Here is a 17,310-nt window from a genome sequence, read left to right as displayed (position 1 = left end):
TACCTGGCCAGCTTCAAAGTGACTTCCCATGGTAAATTAATAAATTTATATTCTGGCTTATAATGCAGTCATCTCTTGTGAGTTTGGTTAATATGAGTTATTGCTGGGGCAGCTAGGTGGCACAGTGAGTAGAGCACCGGCCCTGGAGTCAGGAGGGCTTGAGTTCAAATCTGGCCTCGGACACTTGACACATTTACTAGCTGTGTGACTTTGGGCAAGTCACTTAACCCCAACTGCCCTGCCTTCCCCCCTCCCAAAAAAAATGAGTTATTGCCTGACCAAGTTGGATGGTGTGGGGACAGGGGAAATGATGGGGCAAGGGGATGATGATACTGAGTTCCTAAGCCCAGAGCTCAAGAGGGGACTATGGAGCCAATAGTGGCCCTATGAGGGTGCTGCCCCATCTGTACAATCAAACAGCTTCATTCTTACACCATTTATTTGTTGTTACAGTTAGATTTCAGATACACAAAGTTTTACCAACTGTTCTGTACCTATCTGATTTTAATTCATCTCTTTTCATTTTTCTTTTCTATTGCATCTTTTCTCAATCAATATTATACAATACTCCTGAGTCAACGTAATTTATCTAATCCAGTTACTGGCCAACTAGAGATCATATCCAGCAAGCAATTCCTGAACTATCATACCCTAGTGCTTAGCATAGTGCCTGGCACATTAATAAGTGCTTAATAAATGCTTTTCCAATCATTTAGATCTATCCATCTAAATGTGCCTAACATATGCAATATTAGTGAATTTAAAAAATTATTAGGTCACAGATTAGCCTTGTATATAGTACAAATAGCTGCCAATATGTATTTGCTTACCTGAAACTTTTTTAACTAATTTTCTCACCATCAGGTAGATAAAAATGTTTAAAAAAATAAAATCAATAGCCCTAAACACTAGGAAAGCTCATGGACATTAAAAGTGAATTTGGGCTATACCATACTAATCAGCACTGGAAACTTTAGATTTCCAGAAAATCTAATTCGCTTGTGTTTTTTAGACCGCAGTTAGAGCCCAATTTCACAATTTATTCTGGTGATTATTTTAAGGAAATACTTTTTAAATTATCTATGGTCCCTTTTAAAAATGTCTGCCATCATATTCTGGCTAATTCAAGAGAATTAAGAAATTAACAAGTATAAATAAGAAATAAGTAGCTCTTCTGAGGCAAACACCTAATCTCCAAAAGCAGTAACTCTACCTCTACCAGACGACTGCATAGCACAGCAACAACAAGGAAAAACACTCTTTCCGTTCCTGATTCGATTATTCCAATCCAAAGCAGTTCCATTTCTGTTACTGGATAATATTTTAGAAATGCGTTCCTGCTCAACAAGTGAGGCTTGGAGTCTGCAGACCCGGGTTCATATCCAGGTCCCAATGCTTCCTAGCTGTGTGACCCTGGGCCAATCACTTCACCTCTGGGCATCAGCTTCCTTATCTGTAAAATGAAGGGGTTGGACACGATGGCACCAAATCTCAATCTATAATCCTATGATTTGTAAATCAGGATAATAATCCTTGCACTACCCCCTCACTGGGAGGGAAGGGCCTTGTAAACCTTCAAGCACTACAGAAATGTAAGTCATTGTTACTATTACAAATAAGATGATAAACTGAATGGGAGAGCCTTCCCTCCGCTCTGTATCCATGTGTGGGGTACACAGAAGTTCTCTTCTTCCTTTCCACTACATCTATTATGATGAAGTCCGGACCTTCAGTTCTTCTGTCCAGTTTAGTAGGACACGTACCCACAAGACCCAAAACTGAAAGGGGAAAGGCCAAACAGATAAGCGGCTGTAACCCTCTTTCCGCAGGAAAAGTTGTGCATTCCCCTGCCCTTCCCCCTCACCGAGGAAGGAAGGAGAGCAGCCCTTCCAAGCCTTGGTGCCCCAAGGTCTCAAACGCCACCATCAAGCACTTTGTCTCGAAGTTGTCTCGTCAGTATCTGATAGGAAGACAGAAAAGCCACTCCTATGTGGAAGAGTATTTGCCAGAGGTTCCTTAGTCCATGCAGGTAAATATTGCACAGACAAATGAAGAAGAGGATGACGGCCACCTTCAGGAGCCTTGTGGAACTGTAGAACAGGTACAGATAACACTGCAAGGACAGAAGCAAAGAAGTCCTATTAACAACAATGAAACGGTCGAATGAAGACGCAACACTCAATACTCACAGACTGCCTTCTAATAAATAAAAGCTTATTATATTAACACACTGCAGAGCAGCTAGGTGGCACAATGTATGGAGTCAGGAGGACCTCAGTTCAAATGCAGACTCAGACATTTACTAGTTGTCTGACTCTGGACAAGTCACTTAACCCTGTATGGCTCAGTTTCCTCATCTGTAAAATGAGGTAGAGAAGGAATTGGCAAACCACTCTACTATCTTTGCCAAGAAAACCCCAAATGGGGTCACAAAGAGTCAGACACACTGAAACGACTCATGAACAATGACATATTGATATGACATTTTATAATTTACAAGATGTTCTCAAAAGCTAGGAAAATCACAAATGCACCTACATTCATGCATACAGTTCAGGTCTTCAATGTTGAACACGATGGCTACAGATGAAACACCTGACCCCCTTCCCCCACTTCCCCGGAATGCTCCTGCCATGCTTTCTGGCCAAAAGAAGTCAGTCCTAATTACTAGCACGCATGAACTGGTACATCAAAAATTTAACGCTGGGCCAGCCACTACTACTGTGGACATGACTATCAATTCAACAAGAATGAAATCATCAAATAGGTACTAAGCAATGGCCAGCATCTCTGACCTCTCCGGGCTGGGCCCTGTGACCCTGATGTACAGGGCACCAGGTATCACATCAACTGACCTGAGTCAATGAGGAACTGTAATTGAAGCTAGATGTCCTTAATTACAGAGGATTGGATTAGATGGGTGCTCAGATGCCTTCTAGGTCTAAATCTATTATTCTATAATCCCAACATAATTTTATTCATGTGTGCTACACATGTGGCTTTCTGATCAGATAGGCCATTACCGAAAACCATGGATGCCACCTTGTTATAAGACATGAGCACTGCCTTCAATTATCTGCAGGACTGCACTGAAAGCAGAATCAAATTTGATCTGCTCAGCCACAGAGGCCACAACTAGGATCAGGGAGAAGACACAGGGTGGTAGGTTTTAACTCAACATAAAAAGAACTTGAGGACAAGGTCTGCTCTACGTTTTGTCTTTGTATTCCTAGCACCAACACAGTGCATTGAAGTACTCAACTCTCCATTACTGGAAGTGTCCAGCAGAGATGCTGATCACTTCTCAGGGGGTGAAGACCACAGAGGGGATGGTAGCACTTTAAGATTTACAAAGTGCCTTCTCATCTAGGGTGGCAGGTCAGAGGAGATGCTCTTAAAAGTCCTTTCCAGCTCCGTGATTCTAGAAGTCTGAAATTCTACCTGCCACATCACAGATTTTCATGATCCACTTTTGTAAATAATTAAGAAGCTTCTGATTTCTTGAAGATTGTGTCCTGACTTTATGTTTTCTGTAATTCTTTAAAACAAGTCCCAGTAGTGGCATGCTTGAGTCTAATACTTTTTTTAAAATGTTGAGTAAGAGAGCATGTTGCTAGGTCTCCCATTCATATAAATAAGGAGTGACCTTGTCTGGCCCCAGGTGACATTATCTAAGAGTTGATAAGATGGTCTCAAATGGGAATAGATCAGCCCTTGTTCTCTCCAAAGACAGTGCATACCAAAGGCAAGGAAAATTTAAGATTAATTTCCTTCCATACTGAGAACTTATTTTGGCATCATACAGAAGTGGCTATAGACACCTCTATTTTTAACATATTTACACCATTTCTTATGATTCAAGATGTAATAAAGCAATCCAAAGGAGATTTAGATTGTCAGAGTTATATGGAACCTCAAAAACCATGTAAACAAAAATTCTTCAAATTACAACAGGAGAAACTGAGGCTCAGAAAGAAGAAACTGCCCTAAAATTACACACAGCTAGCTAGTGGTAGAGCTGAGACACAGACCCAGGTTTCTTGGATTTTCCAGTCTGGCACTCTTTACTCTCCATCCCCACCCCCACCAAAACACACACACACACACACACACACACACACTCTCTCTCTCTCTCTCTCTCTCTCTGTCTCACTCTCTCTCTCTTTCTCCTCCCCCTCTCTATTTGGATGATTATTTAAATAAGGATTTTTCTTTAACAGAGCAGGAATTCGGATAATACACCAACATAAATAGTGGAATAGTTTATTAACAGCTGTCCCAATTCTACATGCTTTAGCATTGAAATACTAAACATTAATTAGCTATAAAACTCAGAGTCAGCTGTAATCAATCAAATTCTCTTAAGAAATAAGCCATATGTAACTAACTGCCTTTAGCCTGTTTGCCTCCATGTGTGGCTACAGATTTCATCAAAAGTAGGAGAGTATCTAGCATTCCACTACGTAAACAAATTCTGAAGGAGAAATAATATTGTAAATATAGAATGTTGAATCAAGAAGTTTACTACAAACATCTGTATAGCTAAAGTAATGAGCTGATTTTAATTAACCACATAAGAAAATCAGTCTTACTACCTTATTGGCCCAAAACAGGCTACCCAGAAAACCAGTTACTGCCCTCCCAAATGAGTTAACTTTGAAACATATATATGTATACACACACATATATATATATATACATACATATGTATATCCTGAAAAATAATTACACAGTTAGTGTATATATACATATATATGTATATAAAACTTTATTGTAAAAGATTTTTAATGCCAATAAATGTTGTATATACTGTTTTCTTCTTGGTCACTTATTGTCACACTCTTACTATGATAATAGGTTTTATACAAATCAGATTTTTTTTGGGGGGGGAAGGAAAACAGAGGGAAGAAGGAAAAATATGTTTCAAATGAAAAAGAATTTCAAATGAAAGAGAATATTAGTCACATCATATATAATTTCTACCATCTGGCTGAGTTTCTAGTATCAAAAAATTATACCTCTAGCCCATATATTTCAAAGTGAAATGGTTATTTTAACTACATTCAGCAAGACAAATTGGGCACATACATCCTGGTAAAAATATTAAACTAAACCATACTGGCTATTTGGTCCCAAGAAGCTAGTTAAACACTTGACAAGCACTGGAATTTGTATAATCCACATGCAGTTTCCTTTTGTACTATAAGGGCAGCAATTTAATTCATACATGGAATAAACTCAGAGAACTTGGTTTCCTTACTTACAGAATTTGCAGAAGCAAAATGAGATGATCTCTGAGGTCTCTTACAACTCTAAGTAGTATGGTCCTCTGCCCTCGTAGCTACCACAAACTGTTGGAGACGCGTAGATTCAAAGGTCAGCTAGTCCACCCCATCATTGTGCTGATGAGGAAATTGGGACTCAGAGAAGCAACATGCCTTGCCTCAAATCATCGAAATAGCAAAGCTAGAATCTGAAAGTTGGTCTTCTGAGGCCAAATCTAGCCCTCCATATCAGAGCAGGAAGGGCTCTTGGAGACCATCTAAGAAACCCTTTTGGGCCCTCAGCAGTTAAGTGATTTGCTTAAGGTCAACCACCCAGTAAGTGACAGAATCACAGTAAATGATCCATATCTATTTATACCTGCAGAAAATGGTCACCAGGTGCCATAGGCACCTTAAAGTAATAAAATACCATCAGCTTTAAGGTGTTCTGTAACAGACAGACCTTCACCATTGGGAAGAAAAGATTAGCAGAAATTTTATTGTAATTTGGCTCACTCCATAGGGACCTAAGAGCCAGACTGGCTTTAAGTAGATGGCAATCTGAAAACTGATTTAAAACAATCCTGTATTTCTTTATGTCTGTTTCATTATCTAAGTAGAGTCAAAAAATAAATAGAGTCAAAAAGATTTCCTAGAATTAAAATAGCGATTTTTATGGTTTATTTCCCTACCAGTCTCCTAATTCAATATTATGGTTTCTCAACAGTGTGACAAAGATTTTATTTTCTGAGACTCAAACTATGCATAAGTATGTATCTAAACAATGAGTATTGTCAAGTAGTACTTGTCAAGTGTTTGTCAAGTAGAATAGGCCAGGTAAGATTGTTTCCTCAACTCTCAGCTTCCTTTATCTGGCCTGATGAATAATTATCTAGCTCTGGCTCTACTAACTGACTTAGGGCAAGCTGCAGCTTCTTTGGGATAGGCCTACTTCCTCATCTGTAAAACGAGGAAACTAGGTTAGACGATGTTTAAGATTCCTTCTGGTTCTGTTATTCTATGGTTTAAAATTCCAATGAAGATTATGACATAAAACAAGTACCCAATAGTCTGTTGAAACTTCAAACAAAAAACCAAAATATACAAGTTTAACCTGCCAACCAAAGTTGAACAAGAACCCACCTGAAAAATGCAGGCTACAAAAGGGATAAGAAACGCCATTATGCTCCCAATTGTCTCAGGATCATCCTGAATCAGATATAAGAGAAAGTAAAAAATGAGATACAAAGAAAAGGAGAACCCAAGAACCCAAGATACATAATACTGGCCACCTAATTAGGCCTGATATGGCTCAAAAATATGGACTGGTGGCCACCACCAAACTTTCATTGCCTTCCCAGCAAGCTCTCTTGGCCATGGCCAGTAGACTGTGCCTACTCCAATCCTCACATAGGCTCTCCCCTCCTGGCATCGGCAGCAAAGGTCTTCCATTCCACAATGGAACAGAATTACCAGATGAGTAATAAATTAGGCTCAATACCTGAGAGATGGTTACACATACACAGCTCTATTTCAGCATACGAGTTAGAACTTAATCACACACTTCATTGTTTTCAACCTAAATATACTGCTCTGCTGCTTTTGACTATGGGTCATGTTTGCCTCTAGTTGTTTTTTTTAAAGTAAGTTTTTATTGATAGTTTCTGTTTCTTATATTATCATACCATCTCATGTATCCCTCCTGCTACACTTCCCAGAAAGCCATGCCATGTAACAAACAGTATTTTTAGAAAGAAAAAAAAATAAGCATAACTAAGCAATACTTTGAAAAAGTCAAAAAATATATGCAATGTATAACACCTGTGGCCCTCCCGCCTCCATGACGAGGTAGGTTGGGGGTGTCTTCTCATCTCTCTTCGAGTCCCACTTTGATTTTTTGGTATATAGGTGCTAGTTCCATTTATGTAGTTGTAGTTACTGTGTGGAAGCAGCCAGGTGGCTCAGGGGATATAGGGCTGGGCCTGGAGTCAGGAAGACCTGAGTACAAATGTGGCCTCAGACATTCACTGTGTGACCCTGGGCAAGTCACTTAACCTGTTTGCCTTAATCCACCGGAGAAGGAAATAGCAAACCACTTTGCCCAGAAAATCCCATGGACAATATGGTCCACAGAGTCATGAAGAGTCAGACACGACTGAGAAACAAGTTACCGTGTATATTGTTTTCTTAGCTCTGCTTACTTCACTCTGCACTGATTCACATAGATCTTTCCACGCTTCTCTGTATTCGTCACACATACCATTTCTTACAGTACAACAACAATCCATTACATCTATCTACCACCATTTGTTCAGCCAGTCTTCAATTGATGTATACAAACTTTGTTTCCAATTCTCTGCTATCATAAAAAGAGCTGTTACAAATATTCAGGAGTATACGGGGACTTTCTTCTTATAGATGGCTTCTTTGGGGTACATGCCCAGTAATGAAATTTCTGGTTCAAAAGGTATGGACATTTTAATCACTTTATTTGCATAATTCTGAATTATTTTCCAAAGTGGTTTTTTATTTCATAGCTCTAATAGCAACATGTTAGTGTGCCTATCATTCCACAACCCCTCCAACACGGACTATTAGCATTTCTGATGTGAGGTAAAACGCCCAGGTTGTTTTGATTTGCATTTCTCTTATTACTAGCGTTTTGGAACATTCTTTCATGTGCTTGTGAATACTTTATGATTCTTCTTTTGAGAACAGTGTTCATATCCTCTGGGCACTTATCTACTGATGAATGGCTATGTAAAAATTATTTATATATCTTAGAAATCAAACCCTTATCAGAGAGATTTCATACAGAGATTTTCCCCCCCATTCAACCACTTCTCTTCTTAGGTGCATTAATTTGGTCTGGGCAGAAGCTTTTCAGTTTTAAGTAGTCAAGAGTTATCTATTCTGTCTTTTGTAATTGTTTCTATCTCTTAATTGGTTAAGAGTACTTCTCCTACCCACAGCTGTGAGAGCAATACAGGAATACAATCTGTTTCTTTTCTAATTTCTTTATATAGTATGGTTTTTAGAATTAAGGTCACATATCCATTTAGAATCTATTATGAAATATGGTGTAAGGTATTAGTCTAAGTCTAGTTTCTACCAAACTGCTTTCCAGTTTTTTTTAAATCATCAAATAAGTTTTTTTTTCCTAATTTGTATTCTACTTTATCAAACACTGAGTTATTGAGTTCTTTTGTTTCTGATTCTTCTTTGTCTAGTCTGTTTCATTGACCTATCTATTTTTTAACCAATACTGGATGGTTTTGGTGACTGCTGTATATAATATAGTTTGAGGTCCAGAAGCACTACTACCCCTTCATCCTTATTTCTTTTCATTATTTGCCTTGACATTCTAGATCTTTTGTTTTTCCAAATAAACTCTATTATTATTTTACCAAGTTCTATAAAGTATCCCCTTGGTAACTAGATGGGCATAGTATTTAAAGTGTAAACTAATTTTGGTAGTAGTATCACTTTTATCATATTGGTATGGCCTAGCCATGAGCACTGAATATTCCACTAGCTATTTAAATTGTTCTTTATTTCTTTAAGAAACACCTTGTAATTCAATCTATATAAGTTGCATGCTTGGTAGGTCAATCTTCAGACATTTTATGAATTTTGTAGTTACTTGGAATGGGATTTCCCTATTATTGCTTCTTGTGTTTTGTTATTATGTAGAAAATGCTGCTGATTTTTGAGGATTTTTTGTTTGTAGCCTGAAACTTTGTTGAAGGTTATTATTCCAATTAGTACCTTCACTGTTGCTCTAGGATTTTCCAGGTAAACTAACATATTATCAGAAAATAGGTATAGTTTTATCTCCTCTTTACCATTCTGTATACTTTTAATTTCCTTCTCTCATCTCAGTGCTATTGTTAGCAGTTCCAGAACTATATCAAATAGTAGTGAGGAGAGTAGGCAACCTTGCTTCCCTGCTGCATTTACAGGGGGAAGGTTCTAGTGTATCACCAATGCCTATGATGCTTGTTTTGGATTTTAAATGGATGACTTTAATAATATTTTTAAAGCCCCTCTGTGTCTATATTTTGTAAGGTTTTTAACATAAGAGTATTGCCCTTTGTCAAAGGATTTTTCTGGATCTACTGAGATCATGTGGTTTTGAATGCTTTGGTTTTTAATATGATTATGTCAACTGCTTTCCTAATGTTGAACCATCCCTAGTATAAATCCCACTTGTTCATAATAAATGATTCTTTAGATAAATCATTGCAGTCTGTTTGAGAGATTTTGTTTAAAATTTTTTTTGTTCAAAATTTTTAATTCAATGTTCATTAATGATATTGGCCTATAGTTTCTGTCTGTGGTTTATCCTTCCCTGGTTTGGGTATTAGGGCTATATTTGTCTCATAAAAGGATTCTAGTATATTGTTTTCTTTCTGACCTTTTGAGAATAATTAGTGAAGTATAGGTACTAACTGTTCTTTAAAATTCTAAAAATTTGACAAAATTCTCCTGTAAATCCATTAGGAGGTTTGTTTTTTTTCTTTCATAGTTCCCTTATAGTTAAGATGTATTTCCTTTTCGGAGATTATTCTGGTCTTCTGATAGTTTGGGTATTTCATATTTTTAAAGGTATTCCTTTTTTGTTTTGTTTTGTTCTTTTATGTTCTCCGCCACTGTCTTGTAGAGTCTGCCCTGTGGATTCCCCTTTTCAATTATGTCTCACTCCCAGAACAACGCCAAGTATTACAAGTGTCAGAGAGGATACTGCCTGATGGTAGGGCCTCTCCCCACTATGTCACTGATTACCTAGCCCACCACTGATCTATACCCTCCCCCAGTTGTCTTTTTTTCTCTGTTTGTCACAAAATCTCCTCCCTGGGTCCATGCTCTCCCACATCCCCAGGTACCAGTTGCCTGCAAGAGTTTGAACTCCCTCCTCCTGCCAAGGCAGGATAAGTAGACTTTTCGAGCACCAAATCTCCCAGGCCACACCCATCACAAGGTCCCCAACTGCCTTCCCAGACCACCTCTCTTCACCTATAGGAGCATTCATCAACAGAAACCCCTTCCATCACCAAAGCAAGGCCTTCTCCCTTCCCCTCTCCCATTTTAATACTTCTCCCTCTTCCTCACCCATTCCCCTGTAGGCTCTTCTCTTTCTGAGACTGGAAGGGTCACCTTCCCCTCACTGCTAGTCCTTGATTTGACCCCTACACATCACACATTCCTCTCTAACCTTCTGCTTCTCTCCACCCCTTTCACGTGCCCTCCTATCTTAGAACGTAGTCCCACAAAAGAACACTGATTCACCTGTAGGCAAAGTATTGCCAGGCTCTGTCCACGTTAGTCCCTACTTGCCTCTTCACTGTTCCCTCCACTAGACACACTTCCACCCGTCTCCTTGTGTATATTTAGAAAGAGGTTTCTTACTGGTCTCTCTGTTATCACTCTGTTACTACTGTTGTCCTGGGAGGCTGCGTTCATTCACTCCTGCATTTGTTGTTTGGGGTGTTCAAGAAGCACATAAACTTTTCAGCTGTTTTTTTTTAAGTACTTTAATTGCTTATTTATTATTGAACATTCATCTTTTTTCCAGGTATGGTTAAGCTCAGATTTGCAGGGTAGGTCACCCTGAGCTGCATCCTGAGTTCTACTGCTCTTCAGAACACATTATTCTATTCTCTCCTACATTTGCTGGTGGGCTCACTATAGTTCTGCATTATTGGAATTTCCTTTCCTTTGCATCTGAAGGTCTTTCTCCTGATTGACTGCAGAACTTGTTTCTGAACTGAATTGTCAAATTAACTACTATGTGTCCTGAAGATTAAGGCCTTGGATTTATTTTTTCCCTGGAAGTGATCTGTGAATTTTTTCTCTATGTTCAGTAGTTCTGGGCATTTCTCTTCTATTATTTCCTGCATTGTAATATTAAGGGTTTTTGTTCTTCTGCAAGACCTATGACACACTTAGGTTGTCTTTGCACATCTTATCTTCAAGATCAGTACGTTTTGCATGCATAGCGAGGATCTTTTTTAATGTTATTGTTTTGTTTCTCTTCTAGATTGGTAATGCACATATACAGAAATGAAAGACAATCTATTGTTTTTCCTTCTGTTTCTTAAATCAACTGTGCAATTGCAGATGCCGGGCTTTTTATTCTGTCCATTGTTTTTGCTAAGCAGGACATAAATTCTGCTGTCATAATTCTCATTTCTCTTTTAAATCATTATGTTGTGGTCCTATGTTCTCACATTCCACAGAATCCTCAAGTGTTGTATCATTTTCCTTTATTCTGTAGTATTTATTCAAAGATGCCTGAGCTTGTTTACTGCATCTGGAGGCCATATTTCCTTCTGTTGATAATTCCCCTGTTAATTTATCTGCTTATGTTCCAGGTCTTTGAGTTTTCTTCTTCCTGAAATCTTTGGTACTTTCAGTCTTTTTTCCCCTCTCTTTTTTCCCCCTACCACTCCTCTGTGGTTTCATTTGGGGCTGGATCTTAAAGCATCTCAGCCTCCTCCCAGAGAGGCAATTCACAGTTCACCTGCCTCAGTCTCTGACTTGATTTTTGGGTGGTCAGAACTGGTCCAGATGGATCCTATGAACACTCCCTCAAGCTTAATGGAGTGTTACATGCTCATCTCTCCTTGTATCCCACTCAACACAAACACACACAAGATATCCTCTCCTGATGTCCTGCCCCACTCCCTCTGTTCCTTAGTTCTCTAGCCCAGCTCTGGCAGGTCTGGTCTATGGAGACTGGTGTTCTGGGAGCTGAAAAGGTTTATTCCTGAAGGATACAGTCCAGGAAAACTTCTGCAGCCTGGAGCCAGGGTCTCCACGGTACTAAAAAGTGGGAAGGGGGACCAAAGTGTGTTGGGTGGGAGGAGGGGCGGTAATCATTGTAAACCTGTGACAGGTCCATAGCATAGAAGTGCAAGAGGGGTGCTGGGTGAGCTCAGGGTCAGTGTGCCAGTTCATGGGTCTTGGGGTTCTTTTTAACCTTTTTTGGATTCTGCCAGTCCTACACCATGGAGACAGCTGAAGTTGCTTTATCTTTGGTGCCTAATTTCTGTTTTGGTGAGATATGAGAAGTTATAGGGATTGAAAAACATGTCTCAGGTCTAGTTTACCATCTTGTTGCTCACATGATTCAGAAGCTGCTAGCTGTGTTTTCAAATATAGTAACACTTCATTAACCTGGTCTCATCAGGGGAGTTTTGTGGGGGGGTTTTAAACCCATACAAAAGAAATCTATCATATATTAAGGAAACTTTTAAAACAGAGGATGTGAAACAATGTAATTTGGTATGGTAAAAAGAACAATGGATCTTTCACAGGAGACCATATTTTCTTAGGCTTTATTTCATTAGAATTATTATTCTTTGTAATATTATGTATTTTACTTTATGCATTTAATGACATTATTGAGAAAGGGTCCATAGGCTTCATTACACTGCCAGAGGGGTCTATGAAACAAAAATGGTTAAAAATCCCAACTCTAGAGTCAGAGGGCCTGGGTTTTGAACCCAGGTCTTTCCACCAAGCACTATTGAGTCTTACTACTAACCATTTCTTGCTGCTGTCAGGGAACATGCCTCTAAACTGTTTTTAATTAGCAATGGTATGTAGCAATGGTATCTACTGTGGGCTGAGAAAAATTGTCAGTTGTTCAGTTATTTCAATCATGTCTGACTCTTTGTAACCCAATTTGGGATTTTCTTGGCAAAGATACTGAAATGATTTGGCATTTCCTTCTCCAGATCTTTTTATAGATGAGAAAACTGAGGCGAATAGGGTCAAGTGACTTCCCCAGGGTCAGAGCGCTAGAAAGTATCTGTGGCCAGATTTCAGCTCAAGCCTTCAAGACTCCAGGACCTGTGTTCTAGCCACTGAGCAACCTACCTGCCCCAATGTTTGTCAGATCTGTGTGTACAAAAGAGCAGTCTCAAGAGCCTGGTAACTCTGTAACTCTAATGTGCTTTAGCAGTATAGTCTTTGTCCAATAATCTGGCTCCAGTTATTCAGACAGATGTTATTTAGGCCTTCGTCTTAATTTTTAGTTGCCTTCTAGATGGCTGAGGGAGCCATATAAATAATCTCTGTGAGGCAGTATACGTCACTGGGTCTGTGATCGCATTCATGTGGACATTCCCTCTAACAGTGCAGATTACAACTCCTCCACATCTCCTTATCTATCCTATATGACTCTTATTTATGTTTTCCCAAAACTCCTCTATAAGAGGTCCACACAACATAGTGAAGGATCTTCTTCGAGGTCTCTTAACACTATATAAGCACCAATGCAATGTAGAGTATTATCCTCTGCTATAGCCAATCTCATTTTCCAGTTGCTCTCAGTAACTGGCAAAGTCAGTCAGATATTTCTGAGGCCATCTTTGAGGCTGCTTCTTGCACAGAAGTTCTCTCTAATAATATGCTGCAGCTAACTCATGCCTACCATGTCTTTCTATTGTTCTCTGGGTGACACAAAATTTTGATTCTTTGGAGTTATGGTATACGATTATTTACATGAATAGATAATTATCACTAGAAAAAATGTCAGTGTTAAAAAGATAAGCCTCCTAATATAATAAAATGACAATTCTACCTAAATTAATTTGCTTCCTCAGTGCCATACCAATCAAATTACCAAAACATTATTTTATAGAGCTAGAAAAAAACAATAACAAAATCCATCTGGAAAACAAAAGGTCAAGAATATAAAGAGAATTAATGAAAAAATGCAAAGGATGGTGACTTAGCAGTACCAGATTTAAAACCGTATTATAAAGTGGCAATCATCAAAATCATCTGGTTTTAGCTAAGAAATAGTAGAATAGATTAGGTACACAAGACATAGTAGTAAATGACTATAGTAATCTACTGTTTGATAACTCTAAAGAATCCAACTTCTGGGATAAGAACTCACTATTTGACAAAAACTCGTGGGAAAACTAGAAAATAGTATGGCAGAAACTAGGTATAGACCAACATCTAACACCACATGCCAAGATAAGGCCAAAATGGATATACAATTTAAACATAAAGGGTGATACCATAAGCAAATTAGGAAAGCAAGGAACAGTTTACCTGCCAGATCTATGGAGGAGGGAAGAATTTATGACCAAGTAAGAGATAGAGAACATTATGAAATGTAAAATGGCTCATTTTTATTACATTAAATTAGTTTTTGCACAAAAACAATGCATCAAGATTAGAAGGAAAGTCAAAAAATGGGAAACAATTTTTACTGCCAGTGTTTCTGATAAAGGCTTCGTTTCTAAAATATATAGAGAACTGAGTCAAATTTATAAGAATACAAGTCATTCCCCAATTGATAAATGGTCAAAGAATATGAACAAGTAGTTTTCAGATGAAGAAATTAAAGCTATCTGTAGTCATATGAAAAAAAAATGCTCTAAATCACTACTGATCAGAGAAATGCAAATCAACTCTGAGGTACCACATCACACCTATCTGATTGGATACTATGACAAAAAAGGAAAATGATAAATGTTGGAGATGTGGGAAAATTGCAACACTAATGCATTGTTGGTAGAGTTGTGAACCAATCCAACCATTCTGGAGAGCCAATTTGTAGCTCAAGGGGCTATAAAACTCTGTATACCCTTTGATCTAATACCATTACTAGGTCTGTATCCCAAAGATATCATAAAAAAGGGGAAAGGACCCACATACACAAAAACATTTATAGCAGCTCTTTTTGTGGTGGCAAAGAATTGGAATTTGAGGGGATGCCCATCAATTGGGGAATGGCTGAACAAGTTATGGTATATGAGAAATGATGAGCAGGCAGATTTCAGAAAAACCTGGAAAGACTTACAGGAACTGATGCTGAGTGAAGTGAGCAGAATCAGGAGAACACTGTACACAGGAACAGCAACACTATGCAAGGATCAACTATGATAGACTTAGCTCTTCTCAGCAATATAAGGATCTAAGACAATTCCAAAAGACTCATGATGGAAAATGCTATCCACATCCAGAGAAAGAACTTTGGAGTCTGAATGCAGATGGAAGCATACTATTTTCTCTCTTTTTTTCCTTTCTCATGGTTCTTCCCTTTTGTTCTGATTCTTCTTTCACAACATGACCAATGTGGAAATATGTTTAATAGGATTGTACATGTATAGCCTATATCAGATTGCTTGCTGTCTTGGGGAGGGAGGTAGAAAAAAATTTGGACCTCAAAATCTTATAAAAGCTAATGTCGAAAACTATCTTTATATGTAATTGGAAAAAATAAAATACTATTAAGTGAGGACAAAAAATTCAATGATCCAAGAAAATTCCAAAAGACTCATGATGGAAAATGCTATCTACATCCAGAGAAAGAATTTATAAGAGTCTGAATGCAGAGCAAAGAACACTATTTTCACTGTGGTTTTTTTTTGTGGTTTTTTCCCTTTTGTTGTGTTTCTTCTTTCACAACATGACTAATGTGGAAATATGTTTTACATTACTGCACATGTATAACCTATATCAGATTGCTCACTGTCTTGGAGATGGGGGGGGAGGAGAGGGAGAAAAAATTGAAACTCAAAATCTTTCAAATAACGAATGTTAAAAATTATCTTTACATGTAATTGGAAAAAATAAAATACTATTTAAAAAAATAAAATAAAAAATAAAAAATAGGCCTTTTTTGTTTAAAGAAAAGCCCTGGAGTGGTTGAAAACACTACATAATTTATCAGATAAAATATAGCTCACTCTCTTCCTGCTGTTCAAATCGGGGCCCAGCTCATAATCCACTTAAATGAGTAACAAGGAAAAGAAGGTATTTATTAAGCATTTACTATGGGTCAAGTATTAAGGATAAAAAGAGAAAAAATTGAAGACAGCTCCTGCCTTCAAGGAACTCACACTCAGTTGCAGGGAGACAGAAAGGCCCAAGAGTCCTAAGGATGCTACAGCAGAGCAAATAGCAAGGCTCAGGAATCTTTAATAAACCAACAAGTAAGACATGCAGGCAGTGCCAGTTATATGGAGAGGAGAGAAACAGGACAAATATCAAGATCTACTGGTCCTCCTTCTTACTGAAAGCCTTGTAGTTGGTAACTTTCAGCTCACCCAAATAGTATGAACAGTCATGTTGGTCTTCCCCTGGATTGGGTCTGGAAGATCCTGAAACTATCATGGGTGAGGTAAAGAAAAGATAGGGGGTAAGGTATCCCAGTGGGCAGTTCCTCCCAGCCAGCCCTAGTAGTGAAGCAGCCCGGGGGTCCTTGGAAATGGAGATGTACTGCTTTCAGATATATGTACTGAAAAAACAGTTTAGTGGGATGTAGAGCATGCCTAGACAACAGGCCCTCTTGTCTTTCCCTGTGTGGGCAGTTAGGCCAAACTTCTAAATGGTTGTGAATCTCATTTAAGGAGTTCTGCAATGTTTCAGCTCTTGATACTCCTGTGTGCAGATAACATTGTGTTGACTGTATATGGAGTACTTTATCATTTATATTTGAGCGCTACACAGGACATCCTCCATGACAATGGCAAACACCCATGGTGACTGTACATTTCTCTATTTAATGCCTTGCTGGATAAAACAAAATTATCTCGACTGCTGCATCTATCAAGGGATCTTGTACAAACTTAAACATACATAAGATTTGCTGGAGAAGAGCCTTTGGGTTGCATTTTGTTCTGTAAAGTGAAATACAGCTTTATAGTCAACAACCAATAATCACAGTAGAATCAAGAGCTTCAGTGGCTCCCTACTGCCTCTAGGATAAAATATAAACACCACTCTGTTTAGAATTTCAGTCTCACAAACTGGCTCCAATCTGTATTTCCAAACTTATTTCAAATTATTTCCTTCTACATTGTCAAAACTGGTCCACTGTGCTCTGCACACAAAATTCCCTCTCCCATCTCTATGACTTTCACTAACTACCCCTTAGGCACGGAATATTCTTTTTTCAAGCTCCAACTCTTGGCATCCCTAATTCTGCTAAAGATTCAGCTGCAGTCCCACCCCCATACAAGGCCTTTCTAGATGCTCCTGGTAGTTGGTGCTCTCCTCACCCCACTTTCCAAAGTGC

At 38.4% G+C, this 17,310-nt stretch overlaps 1 protein-coding gene across 1 annotated transcript in view; it reads right to left on the bottom strand.

Moving 5' to 3' along the window:
• Positions 1-425: 425 nt before the first annotated feature.
• The window catches only part of SEC22C (SEC22 homolog C, vesicle trafficking protein), a 35,544-nt gene continuing 18,659 nt past the window's right edge, over positions 426-17,310 (bottom strand). The window contains exons 6-7 of the mRNA XM_036737511.1: positions 6,408-6,473; positions 426-2,113 (exon numbers count right to left, since the gene is read on the bottom strand). Coding sequence (XP_036593406.1) covers positions 1,913-2,113; positions 6,408-6,473 — 267 coding nt within the window. The 3' untranslated portion in view covers positions 426-1,912. The remainder of the gene's footprint in view (positions 2,114-6,407; positions 6,474-17,310) is intronic.

Source organism: Trichosurus vulpecula, chromosome 9 (assembly GCF_011100635.1).
Source record: "Trichosurus vulpecula isolate mTriVul1 chromosome 9, mTriVul1.pri, whole genome shotgun sequence".
NCBI classification, from domain to species: domain Eukaryota; kingdom Metazoa; phylum Chordata; class Mammalia; order Diprotodontia; family Phalangeridae; genus Trichosurus; species Trichosurus vulpecula.
This window is presented reverse-complemented; position numbering and strand designations above follow the sequence as displayed.